General features: G+C 38.6%; 1 protein-coding gene across 1 annotated transcript in view; it reads right to left on the reverse strand.

Annotated features, from left to right (window-relative positions):
• Positions 1–14,385, reverse strand: part of LOC128994340 (scoloptoxin SSD14-like) — a 37,932-nt gene that overhangs the window by 11,790 nt on the left and 11,757 nt on the right. Inside the window, exons 3-5 of the mRNA XM_054418818.1 lie at positions 7,275–7,495; positions 5,028–5,220; positions 468–665 (exon numbers count right to left, since the gene is read on the reverse strand). Coding sequence (XP_054274793.1) covers positions 468–665; positions 5,028–5,220; positions 7,275–7,495 — 612 coding nt within the window. The remainder of the gene's footprint in view (positions 1–467; positions 666–5,027; positions 5,221–7,274; positions 7,496–14,385) is intronic.

Genomic DNA, 14,385 nt, shown 5'->3' on the forward strand with positions numbered 1-14,385 from the left:
AAAGGATCGGTTTTACGGACGGTTTTAGGAGGAAATGGTATCTCAACCTCGCGGGCCCCTAAACCTCGCACCGTGGGGTCGGCTGTTACGCCACTGAATGAAACTATCTAAATGTAATGAAAATAACATACAATTTTTTAACCAACCCGACTTCTAATCAGGTGCCTTAAATAAAAACCCATCTAAATTATGTCAAAATTTTAAGAAAATATCCAGTGGAAGGACCCCTGGACCACCCCTCCCACTGGGGGGTACCCCCCCGGAATGATCCCACCCCGCAATGTCACACCAATGGCCTACCCTACTGTTCAGGTAAAGCTGCAAAAATCAGCAAGCAAGAAGAACTGCTACGATTGGATACAGGATCAGTGCACAAACTGTTATAGATAAATGGGTCAATTTGTAATCAAACTGCACAATTATAATAACTGGATGTTTTTTTCACAGTACTTCTCTACTTCACTTACTTGTAGTTCCGCATGTCGTCTTCGGTGATAATGCCTCCCATCTTTTGTATGTCGTCAACGAACGTCTTGGTGAGAGGACCATCGTGTAACGCGTTTCCATCATTTTTCGCAATCACTCCAAGAGTTTCGCACAGCAGTTTGGGTTGGATCAGACTCCCCGTAGGCTTGAAATCGTTTTTTGAGTCAACAAACCATTCCCTGCAATTGTAATTTGAATGGTTATATTATTGTTTGAATTAAAATATTTACCGTTAAGAAGAGAAAATTGTTATTGGGCTTGACACAATTTGTTATAGACCATGTCATGCAAGTGAGTATTTTGCATCAAGAAAATGCTCTTGGAGAGTCGAAAAGTCACTTTTTGATCTTGAGAAAAGTACTGTTTGATGGTTCGAAACAGGATGAGCTGTCTTTGGTCGTTGTTAATTTATTACTTAATCTAGGGAACTTAAATATCCAACATTGCTTTAAAATTATACTATTATTATTATTGTTATCATCTATATATTTAATACACAGTTGTAACACTGTTTTCTCAGCAATTACTGGACCGATCTACAAGATTTATGTCTCAAATTAAAGGAGATAATGCACAGATTTGCCGAACTTCATTAGAATTTACGTTTTTTCTAAGGACTACGACCTACAGCCCTTTAAAGGTCGAGTCAAAACAATTCTTATTGAAGAATATAATACACAGTTTATAAATTATTCGTCAGCTGTTTAATGTTTGTCAGACATTTGTTATTATTTTTATAACCTCACTTTTAGTATGCAATTATTAAACTTGGAGTTTCTGTTTATAAACACACGATTTTGATCAAGGAAAGTGTATTTGTTAACTTATTTTTGAAATGTTTTAGTTTTCCTGCAAAGTGATCTGAAGGAAAGTGGTAATTGAGTTTAAGTTCGAGTATGGAATGTGAAATAATACCCATAGTAGGGAACGGAAACTTATTGTTTTGATCAATATAATTTATTCTCTACGGCTACCAGAATAATCATGGGGAAATCCGCTTGCAAGTTGTACATATAATTGCTAATGAGTGGGAAACATACAAACATTTTATAGTAGGTGACGAATCTTACTCCAAGATCAGTGTTAGACGTTCAGTGGTACCAAACTTTACCTTCTCGAGATGGCGAGTACGCTGGGATACGTGGAACTACAATATATCAGTGATTTTTTTTCAAGTACACAGGGAAGTTGCTTGAGAAACTGTGACTTACCATTCGGTTCTGGCGAAGAAGTATGTGACTTGATGTTTAATGGCAATGTTGACTCGGGTCATTAGAGCGTTATAAAACTTTATCATTAACCCCAGGATGTGAAAAGTACAAAAAGAAAAAGAAAAGGTAATATTAACCGGGCGTAAAGAGACATACAGAACGAAAAAAACATGTAGAGAACCATCAAACTAAAAAGGTAAAGAGCAGTGATGGTGTTAAATGTGCTCTGGAAGTCCCTTCTAAAAAATACCATTTTTTTTTTTTTTTTTATTGGGGTCGTTAGATTGGATTTGTCAGTACTGCAAATCTATGAATTTTGAGTCAGAACAGACTAACTGGGACACAAATATTTTTTCCTTATGTTGTCACAAGGGGAAGGTAAAATGAACTCCTTATCAACATTTTTAGTTTATGGAAAATCTTATCAACAGCGACTATAAAAAAAGTATTAAGGGTCAAAAGAGACAAAAAACTATTTGAGTAAAATATAATACAAATCTGCATTTGAAATGGCCAGTTCTAAGACTCACTTGAATCAACATCTTTCTGGTAGTGGTAGTCTACATAGTTTTAAAATCCACGACTCCTTTTCCATCAAATTGGACCGTTAATACCCTCTAACATTGAACAAAGTATGCCCAACTTTATCTATACGACGTAAACACAGCTTTTACTCACAGTATGGGTCAAAGATTCGTGAAATGCTACCAACTGATGATGCGTGATTTGCATGTAGGCTAAGTGACTATCTTTATTCCATACAACAAATGTAATGAAAAAAACGACGAATATAGGAATATACTTGAGCAAATTATCTAAATAGCATAAATAGCTGCTTATTAGGTTATCAGCATTGCCCAATTTGTATACTATTTATTTTTCAAATGAAACTCGAATTAATATAAAAAATTCATTTGGTTAAAATAATATATCGGTTTGATTAACATAAAATAGTTTATACAGGCAAACTATCATTTCTATTTCATGTAAAAAATCAAACAACCCCTAAATAAAATACAAAGATAAACAGTATTTGTTAATTATTATTTCTTTTATTACTGACAATATTCCCGTGGCGGAGCACGGGCGGTTAACTAGTTTATTATTATTGTTATTATTATTATTATTATTATTTATTGTGCTATTTTGAATATTTCTAATTATACTTTATTTACTTATTAATTAATAAGTTAATTTACTTATTAATTAATAAGTTGTTTCCAGTTAATAATATTACCTATATTTGGATTATTTGATATTTTGATGCTATATGAACTTTATTAGGTATATAAAAGAGCATTTCCAGGAAGAAGTAAGACGCAGAATGCCAGTCCGCGCACGTGTACTGGTGTTACTATTAGCCGCGCGTGTACTGGAGGGTTAAAGGAGAAACTCTTCCCATACTATGTTTTTTTTTATAACATCTTAATGCCTGGCCAAATGACCCTGGTTTCATTGTTCTTTAACCATTATTTTTAGTTCATCAAAAGCGCGGCATCTTGACATTTTTACTTACAATGTTCCATGCTGAAAACAGGGCTCCAGCAGATAAAAAACAGAAAAAAACAATCCTACTTTTCCTATACAAGCATATATAGCAATCCTATACTATACTCTGTCTGAATTTAATGTGCGGTTGAAGGACAAATTTGTTTTCCCCTGTTTTCTCCCTGGCCCCTGCCACCACAACATATTAGCCTACAGCTGATTCATACTGTTTATAATTTTACAACAGTTGTCACTTTGTTTACATTTTAGTAGTAAACAACATTGTGATTATTCTGATGGTATTTTTTTGCAGTTTAATATTATTCAGTCTGTGTTTAATTGATCAGTGTTAATTAGAAATGGCCAAAAGGTGGCAAGACATTACAACTCAAACTAAAAACACAATTTTTAGAGTGTACTATTATTAAAAAAAAAAGCATTTATTATAAATCTGCAGGATAACACTGACTCTGATGGCTTAAGCGAAGATGATGGAGAATATCTACTTTCCAGTTATGAGAGTGAATTATGTAATGGACCGTCTCCAATACTTTTTAACGCCCACATTACAACTAACATTTGTTAAATTTACACCATTGTGTTCATTTTGTGGTTTAATATATGTTTTAAAAATCAAATTAAATTTATATGTTTTTACGGGATTTGTTTTCTATTTGGTGTGTACTAAGGCATATTGGCATTTTATTATTAAGGATTTGAAATATTTATACAATTAGTAAACGATGAAAAATGCAAACACTTTAATATAGCTGTTACATACAAATGGTTTAATTTGTGTGTATCTCCAAACATAGCTCGTTCATTCAAATAGTATGATCAATTTGTTATGTTAGTTTATCCTCAGTAAAAGACAATTGAATGCTTCTACTTGTCATTTACCTAGTGAGTTTAATGTTGTACACTGATTACTCAGGCATAAACAGGATAACCCAATGGTTTTCATCCTGATCTGACCTTAGGGCTCCGCTAGAGACATTGACAAAGTTCCTATTACCGACGGTATTAAAATAACAACTAAATAAAGAAGTGAAGAATCGCTTTAGAATTTTGAAACCAGTTCACCACGATATTAACATAATTTAATAATGTATAGTTACATTACCAGAACTGAAATTGTATTTAAAACAATCCATCAAAAGCAAAAATGTTAGTCTAGGATTATGTATATTACATTATAACAAAACTTTTAGTGAAATTAAAATTGATACGTAGATTATTTATTGTTAAAATAAATCTTATTGTTTTATTATGTGTGTAGTTCAATCATAATAAACAAATGCTTCCTAAAAAACCTGTCTGCAATATAAAACAGATGATTGTTACGGGGGATTTCAGTGTAGAAAAGGGTAAATGAGTGGGAGATTTACCATTATAGGGAAATCATATGTTGAATTCCAACCGCACAATTATTTTAGACAGACTATAGCTGGTATAGAAGTAGAGTTAGTTGTAAGACCTTATTCTTTGAATACAGAATACTCACTTTACCGAGTGTGTACATTTTGCAGAATATCATGTTTGTAAAATCAAATATTGAACAAAATCTCATCTCACTCACCGTCTCACAATCATGACTAAGGAATAATTTAGAATTACCATCATTAAGACTGGCCTCAACACAGCGCAGCTATAAATATTTACAACTCCAACTTTTCAATGCCTTCCCTGAAACTGTAAGCAATTTGCCTATTTAGTCGTTAAAAATTTTATGTAATGATGTAACAATGAAAGAACTCAAAAATATTTTAGCAGTTTTGAGATTTGAGATTCTAATTGAGATTCGGTTTCGACACATCACTACACCTAGGAAAATTACCGTACCTCAAGTTAGGATCACTATAGAACCGTCCAGACTGGATACCAAGGTTTTTACTTTGATGTTCGCTCATGATGTAACCCTCTTTGCACATCTTTAGCGCAGGTTCTACTACCTCATTCCATTTGAGACGGCCGTATTTCTGTTGTGCCTCCCAGTATCCTCGCAGCTCCCCGGGAACCCCTGCCGCGAGCGCTCCTGTAAACAACCTTTGCTTAACCAACAGAGTAACTTGGTCTACTAATCAAGAGGGTTACCAGTTATATCCTAAAATACCCCTGCCGCAGCAAACCTGCAGACTAAGCGAATTTCAAATTTCCCGATTGGATTAAAATACGCACATAGTGGTGTCCCCATCTTAAATAATTGATTTATTAAATGATTTACACTAAAATGACTCATTAAAATGTCAAATTTATTCCCTATTTAAATAGAATTAGTTTAACGAGTACTTAGGTTTGCTGCAACAGGGACGGTAATAAGTTTTTATTTTTTTGTAAAATGTTCATAGTTTAGTAAGAAATAAATAGGCCCACATCTTCCAAATTTGATCAAAATATGTTCATAAACAAGCAAACTACAACTGTTTACTTATTCTTCATAAGAATAACATGGGGATTTTAAATTTAAAATTTTTTTAAATTTTCTCTATAACCATTAGGCGCAGTATAATGTTTCAAGATACTAAATAATTAGTTTCATTTAACCCCTCAAAATGGTTTGGAAAGAAATTGCTAAATTCAATGTTTTTTTTTGTAAAAAATGGGGAAAACCAATTTTTACCCTATAAAACCCCCCATAAACCCCCGTCCATAGTCTGATCATGATGGATTGCGAACTCGTTTGAATAAATGTAGGTTTACACGTTTGTACCAAATTTCATCAAAATCGGATTATTTTTGCTCGAGTTATCATGCTAACGGATATATATAATATACATGAATTTGAACCGATGGTGGTTTTGGCCTATAGGGACCTTAAAACAGAACGAAAAAGAAAATCCGTCCCGGGTCCAGGTCTTACCATGAGTACTACGGTAATAGCTTATTCTCTATAATGGGAAATTCGCTAAAAAATAAAATGTAGTTAACTTTTTTAAATTATTTTTAACTAGTGTACATTTTGCTAGAATTTGAGCAATTGCAGGATTTGCAAGCCAATAACAGTTTTCGGTGAGTTTAACAGAGTCAATTATGTAACTAATAGAAATACTCACACTGTCTATAACGGTTCGATATAATCAATATGTCTTCTAAATATTTTATCATTTTTCAAAAGCGGTTCATGTTTTTTTGTGTATTCTACAAATGTTTCCCTACTTACTCGTAACCGCATAACAATATCCATGTGTATCTTCGTCATTGATAGCCTGTATGGTACCACAAATGTCGCCAGTGTGTTACAAATTTCAGTCATTTTTTTAAAATTGTGATAATAACACATTAACTAGGTAATGTGTTTCTTCACATTACTTAAGATCAACCTGATTTCCTGCGTACCCTGTGTGTCACAATTTTATTTGATTCAATTGTCTTTATTTTGGTTGATTGCTGTAATAATATCATTATATTTACCTGAGAAAATGTAGAGTTAAAGGTCTGATTTTGTTCAGATTATTTTTTGTTTCCCTTAACTGTGAATAATAATTGAATCATTCTTTTGAAGTTCAGTTCAGGAAATTCAGTTCTTGAATATAGTCATAACATAATAGTCATATTCTTTGTAAATCACTTGGCTTTTATGGAAACATTTTAATTACAGTAATGTGTCGGGTTAATGTCAAATTGAGAGGCAATTGAATATCTGAGATAGCACGCACGATTATTATTCACTTAATAATTTATGTTAGATTGTGTGGGTATAGAACAAAAGATAAAAATATTAAAGCATTGCCACCCCTTTTATTGTTTACTAGCTGGCCCGACAGCCTTATGTCCTCGTCCTGTGGAAATGATGGAATGAAACAAAAAGTCAATGTTAGGTAGTAACAGGACCAAGGTTTGGACCATTCCTTTAAAAAAATTATAAGTCCAAAGGTGTTGTGAAGTACACAAAATACTCTAATTTACGCTAGATCGGCTGAATGTTAGCCTAACTTGTACCAATCACATTTCAGTTATCCTATTAGCCTAAACTACAAGAAAAAAATTCAAAATCCTGAGACGACTAAAACCCATAGTTTTAAACCACATGGAGTCACGCTACACTTTCACATTTGGCAGAATAAGAAATTCAAAAATTAATAAACCTACCCTTTTGTGATGCGGAGGTCTTTCCGGCAAACATATCCCTCGTAGCGGCACCTGGAGCAGTTTCTCTGGCATCCAGAACCTTAGCCTCCTTGGACTCGTGGTTGTACACTGTCATCATGAACCCTCCGCCCAGTCCCATACTGTGCATGTTGACCACCCCGTTGCAGAAAAGTGCTGCCACAGCAGCATCCACTGCTGAACCATCCTTTTTCAAGATGTCTCTGGTAAGCACAAAGTAATACTTTTCAAAACGGTTTACTTCCAGGTTTCAGTTCAAACCTAGTTGTTGTAAGGTCGTTTGGCATAGGCTGCATATTTACTTTGTAACGAGTTATTTTTCCTAGGGGGGTAAATATTTGCTATTTGGCCGCGCACCGATTGTTGAGGTAGGCAAGCGGCGGCGGCGAACCTGGCTAGCGCCCTTTGACCCGGCTTATCAGTGCTGATAAGCCTGGGATATCCTAGATCTTCAGGACAGTATAGGACGGGATTCTAGTCGTGGATCCCGGGGAGTGAAGAGCGAGCGTTTGTCGAGTGAGACGTGGAGTGTTTTGGTGACATCGGTGTCGTGTGAGATTGGTGCTCAAGGAGTGAGTGTCGGCATTCAAGTTGGGTAGTGAGACGGTGACCCACTTGTGGTGAGTGGACGACGTTTTATTATATTTTGGTTTAAGAGAGTTAGAGAGTTAGAGTTGTAACCGTGCTGGTCAAAGCCTGACGGTAGTTAGGATTTATTTACAGGTGTCAGGAATAATATTAAAGTGTATTCCTGACGGTTCTGGGCAGGTGCTAGAGCGCAAATAATATAATTTATTGACTGTAGTAGTTATTATTTTGCGTTGTACCAAGAGTTAGTTATATTACTAATAACTCTGAGGCCCGACAAACCTAGGCTGCACGATTTAGCGTGCGTAGTTGGAAGCACGAGGCCAGTAGGCTAGTAGCTAGTTTTATTAGCCTATTAACAGAAGCCCAGCTAAGCAATATAACGTTGATATAGTAGCAGTAGTGGTAGTAGCAGTAGGGTTGGTAGTGATTAATCAGTTAATTATTTTAATTGAACCTGAACAGCTTGCTTAGTAATCCAACACGTTATCTTGGTAGCTTGGATAGCGGAGTACCGGCTATCAGATAATATATTTATCTAGTGTTTGGAACGTATTTAATATTTATTTATCTGTTACTAAGTAGCTCAATAATTTAATAGTAGTGTAATTGCCATTTAGCTTTACTTGTTTGGCTTGGTATTTATTGAGACCAGCTACTAGTGGTGTAGTCACTATACCTATAGTGCACTTGTATTGTTATCTGGTATTATTATTGAGTGAACTGTTTGATTGTTAGCTTGGGCAATAGAGTTGTGTATTGGATTATAGTGGCCTAGTAGACCCCGCCTGGTGATAACTCGCGTTGTGGTTTTTATTGGCAAGTCGTCGTGTAACTCATCGTGTTTTAGGCACTCTGGGCTTAACTATTGGATAGTTAGGACGAAGCCCGAGTTGCGTAGTCAGCAACGACCCCCTAGGAGTGTGGAAAATCGGCGTAGGCCTGGTAGTGATTATTGCACGTTTGTTTTGGTGACTCGTTTTTGACTTGTTCACAGTGCCCGTGTATGAGCCAGTCCTATACCGGTTAGACCCGGCTTTTGGCCTAGTGGTTTCCCCGACCTTGTCGCAGACCCTGGAATTTTACCCAGCCATTGTAGGCTGAGCTATCCCCGGCAAACGGTTGCGACTGCACTTTTAATAATATTTTCCCAGTGCAGAAAATCATCGTCGCAAGATGGCGCCTGCGAACAGGGACTGAGGTTGGCAGTGGTGCTGAGTTGCTGACGTATTAACGGCGCCCGAACAAAATAATTTTATTTATGCAGATTTGCTGCGGACTTGTGCAGATTGGCTGCGGACCTGAGCTGTTGAGCAGAGTTTTAGGCAGACCTGCTGTGGTTTTATAGTCGCTTGGGTAGGCCTAACCTGTTTTCTGTTACAGCGTGGTGTGTTGTGAACCCTAATTTATTTAGTGGTTGTATACATAGATATTAGTTAGTAATTTTAATTTTGCTAATTAATTGAGCCTTATCATTGAATATTATTTGATTGAGAACCCTTATTGTGTATTTGTGGTTTGACTTTCACACCTATAATTGGTTTGATTTATTATAACGGTGTTAAATACATTTTAATCGGTTTCGCTCTTATTTTTGCAGATTTGTCGTGAATTTGAATTTTAAATATGGTCGAGACTACGAGTACGACGTCTGTGCTGGGCGGTACGCCTATTACGTCTGCTATTGCTACGACTAGTTCTGGGGTTAGCTCCGAACTGTCGGTGATGACGACGTCGTCATTGTGGCCTGCGTCTTCGCCTGTTTGGCCGACTATTTCATCGGTCGTGGGTACGACGGTGACAACGTCTCTGACCTATTCCGCGCCAGCGACTATGTCCTTGGGGTCGCAGCCCCGGGACGGTCGCGTGGGTTGGATATATGACCTCTCGAAAGGGGAGCTCATGAGAACGATGGACCAGTATGGTTTGGTGACCACTGGTACTTCTGCGGAATTACGGCAGCGATTCTCGTCGTTTTGGAAGCAGCGGAATGCCCGTCGGTACAGCGATGATAGGCTGTGTACGGCTGGGGCTGCTGTACCGACATATTTACTGCCGGCTACTACACCTGTGGGGCTTCTTGACCCCCCAAGAACCGTACCTCAGGTACTGGGTAGCACTGAGTCGGACCAAAGAGAGATATTCGGACTTAGCGGGGAGTTAGAGGCGGTTAAAGAGATCCTTGGGTTGTCTTCGGAGACCGATACCCGGACTCTTAGAGAACATCTGGCATCGGTGGTGCGGCAGGCGAGGGGCTCGCCGAGTAATAGGGTCGGCTATGGGTTCGGAAGACCCGCCAACCCTACGTCCCCTGTTGTGGCTGTTCCCACGCCTACCTTTGGGTTACCAAGTAGACCCGAGGGATGGCAGCGACCTAACGATCATTCAGAGAGACCAGTCCGTCCTTCTAGCTTGGAGGTGCCACGAGGCTCGGATATGCTTTTGAATGAGGCCAGCAGGGTGGAGCCGAAGGATTGCTCCAAGATATGCGACATGGTCCGAAAGTGGGGTTTAAGGTTTGATGGCCGACGAGACCCTGTGTCATTCTTAGAGCGCCTAGAAGAGCTGATGGTGTCCTACTCTATATCATCAGAGGACCTGCTCAGAGCGTTACCGGAGCTGCTGCAAGGTCCAGCACTTCTTTGGTACAGGAACTGCAAGGAGCTCCTGTATTCATTCGAAGCTTTCCGGCATCAGTTTGAAATCCAGTTCTTCCCACCAGGATATTGGAGGAACTAGAATAGAATAGAATAGAATAGAATAGAATATATATTTATTTTCTCAAAGAACTTACAATACATTGTACATCTTTCACAATTATTGTACATTAATTTTCACTTGAAGTAAAACAAAAAAAACAACTTGGTTATAATAAATATAGACTTGAAATGAAATAAAAAGTCCGTTGTTCTCACCAGGCTGACAAAAGACAAGTTACAGTAATCTGAAGCACAAAAACAACCATACTGTATGTACAATAAAAGTGACCTTTAAAATTTGAATTTGAGAAAATAATTAGGGCCTCATTAGGCAAAGCCTGTGGTTGAGGTTCCTTTACTTGCAAAATTTAATGTATACACAGAGCGATCAGATAGATATAAAAACAATACTAGTAAAAAACACAAAGGTCTCATTCGAAATCTTAACCTAAAAACAATAAATGAGAAAGACAAATGATTATTCAAAACACCTGCCACATATATGTTTGATTCTTATCTATCATGTTTGTTATCTCTGGTTTGATAACTCGAAACCACGCACTGCACTAGTGCCACCAGGCGGCTGATAGCCCCAACCCAAGGGCCGTCATAGCACACTACATACAATGTATAGACCCTGAGTGGCATAGCCCGCCAAAGTGCGTCCTTAACTGCTAAAAATACAAAGTAAGATTCTCATTTAAGATTCTAATTTAATAATATAAATAATTCATCAATATCTTCCAATTGTGAAAGCCATTTCTTTACCTTATTTAAAAACACTTTTTTGTTGTTTATTAACATTTGTACATTTTCAGGGAGTTTCTTAAAAAATTTTAGCACTATAAAACCAAATGTTTTTGTAAAAAAGGTGTTGTTGGGCTTGGAAACTAAAAACTGGTTAGGATTTCTGAGCTTAAGTATATATTCATTTTCATTCCTGGGTATTTTTTTGTAAACTGAACAAAAGAGATTCAAAGCTTTAAAAACATACAAATATTTTAAAGGAAAGATTTTGTGCTGAATGAAAAGAGGTTTTGAAGGTTCAAATCTATTTTTATATGAAATTAATCTCAAAGCATGTTTCTGTTGAATAAATAATGGTTTTGTATAAGAGTCATAAGTATTACCCCAGAAAACCAAGCCGTATTCTAGCCTACTTTGAATCAAAGCAAAATATAACATACGCAAAATTTGAGTATTACTTAGATTTCTTAAAAAATAAAAATATCTTATTGAATTGTTGACTTTGTCTTTGAGCTTTTTGATATGAATTTTCCAGCAAAGTTCTGCATCTACATGAAGTCCCAAATACTTAATACTATCAGTCTGATCTACAGTAGCACAGTTTAACATGCAGGTTGTCTGTCTACTCAAGCAAAGTGTACATTTAAATGTAATAGGATCTGTAAAATTAAAGGGTTTTATGAGGCTAAAATTAATGTATTTGGTTTTCTCTTGGAGGTTAACTTACCTTACTTAATTAACTTGGATGAGGAGATCCGGAAAAGGACACAAGGTGAAGGCGAGCATTTCCGGGACTACGTGGTTGCTATAAGTACCTTGCTTAGGCGTAGCGGTACGTTGTCCGAGCATGGTAGATTGGACTTGATCTACAACAACATGCGACCAGAGTACAAACTCATGGTGCGACGGCGGGACTTCCGCAATCTGGCCGAGATGGTTGAGTTAGCCGAAGACTACGAGGCCTATCTGCGAGAGAAGGCGGCCTTTAGACCTCCTCCTTCTCCGAACGTAGCGCTGGTTTTGGAAACCGCCTACACACCCAAAAAGAAGGTGGAGAAGCGCGCCGAAACTGCCGCCGTCGAGAAGCGGAGTTTCGAGAGACCATCTCCGGCAGCTGAGTCGCTTGGGCGGGTGGCTTCGAAGTCGGATCGGGTCCACGGTCAACGGCCCGTGACAGCAGCTAGAGCGCCTGAGGGTCCAAAGGGGACGGTGAAATGTTATAGGTGCCAGGAGATTGGTCACTTTGCCCGAGAATGTGGTAAACCAAGGACCGTCTCCTGTTTTGGGTGTGGCAAACCTGGTTTGACGGTGAGTCAGTGTGGATGTCGGGCGGGAAACGGCAGGCCAGCTCAGACATCAGGAGGTCAACTGGGCAAGGCCACCCAAAACGAACGACCTCAGAAGAGTGGTCCGAGTGGCTCGGAAAACTAAACAGCCTGGTTGGTGGAGTAGACGAAAACCGGCTGATTTCGGAGACAAGGCCCTTTGTTGAAGTTGTGCTGATGGGCAGCGTTTTTAAGGCGTTATTGGACACTGGGTCCGTAGTTAACCTGGTTGGGCGCGAAGTCGCCGATCATCTTCAATGTCAGGGGGTAGAACCTTTTAAGAAACCCTCTCCTCTAAGGATGGCAGATGGGTCGCGGTCTAGGGCCGAGTATTCGTTCCGATTGGCAGGGGAGGCTGCAGGAAGACGGTGGGTTGGAGACGCCTTGTACGTTCCCACTCTTACCACGGATATGATTTTGGGTATGGATGTCATCCGAGACCTCGGATTGGTGACATGTGGGACAGAGGTAGTAAGAATGGGCGTGGGTGATGACTGTTCTGGCCAAGCAGGTGGCCGCATGGACAGTGTCAAAATTGGTGACGAAGACCCCGAAGGCCCTTGCAATGGAAATCCCCGTCTGGTTCCTGATGACAAATCATTCAGCACCACGTTGGCTGGTAGTGGCGAGTAGAAGAGTTTTTCTTTGTTTTAAGTTTGAGACCTGTGGTGTAGGGTTCACCATTGGGTTAGGGGTTGGAGTATTTTGTTTTGGCCGGAGTTCAAAGATTTTTTTTTTCTTTTTGGCCGTTTTCTTTTTTTTCATCCCGATGTAAGTGGGGGATGTAACGAGTTATTTTTCCTAGGGGGGTAAATATTTGCTATTTGGCCGCGCACCGATTGTTGAGGTAGGCAAGCGGCGGCGGCGAACCTGGCTAGCGCCCTTTGACCCGGCTTATCAGTGCCGATAAGCCTGGGATATCCTAGATCTTCAGGACAGTATAGGACGGGATTCTAGTCGTGGATCCCGGGGAGTGAAGAGCGAGCGTTTGTCGAGTGAGACGTGGAGTGTTTTGGTGACATCGGTGTCGTGTGAGATTGGTGCTCAAGGAGTGAGTGTCGGCATTCAAGTTGGGTAGTGAGACGGTGACCCACTTGTGGTGAGTGGACGACGTTTTATTATATTTTGGTTTAAGAGAGTTAGAGAGTTAGAGTTGTAACCGTGCTGGTCAAAGCCTGACGGTAGTTAGGATTTATTTACAGGTGTCAGGAATAATATTAAAGTGTATTCCTGACGGTTCTGGGCAGGTGCTAGAGCGCAAATAATAAAATTTATTGACTGTAGTAGTTATTATTTTGCGTTGTACCAAGAGTTAGTTATATTACTAATAACTCTGAGGCCCGACAAACCTAGGCTGCACGATTTAGCGTGCGTAGTTGGAAGCACGAGGCCAGTAGGCTAGTAGCTAGTTTTATTAGCCTATTAACAGAAGCCCAGCTAAGCAATATAACGTTGATATAGTAGCAGTAGTGGTAGTAGCAGTAGGGTTGGTAGTGATTAATCAGTTAATTATTTTAATTGAACCTGAACAGCTTGCTTAGTAATCCAACACGTTATCTTGGTAGCTTGGATAGCGGAGTACCGGCTATCAGATAATATATTTATCTAGTGTTTGGAACGTATTTAATATTTATTTATCTGTTACTAAGTAGCTCAATAATTTAATAGTAGTGTAATTGCCATTTAGCTTTACTTGTTTGGCTTGGTATTTATTGAGACCAGCTACTAGTGGTG

Source organism: Macrosteles quadrilineatus, unplaced genomic scaffold (genome assembly GCF_028750875.1).
Source record: "Macrosteles quadrilineatus isolate MER2022 unplaced genomic scaffold, UCM_ALF_1.0 Scaffold_1__1_contigs__length_201487025, whole genome shotgun sequence".
Taxonomy (NCBI): domain Eukaryota; kingdom Metazoa; phylum Arthropoda; class Insecta; order Hemiptera; family Cicadellidae; genus Macrosteles; species Macrosteles quadrilineatus.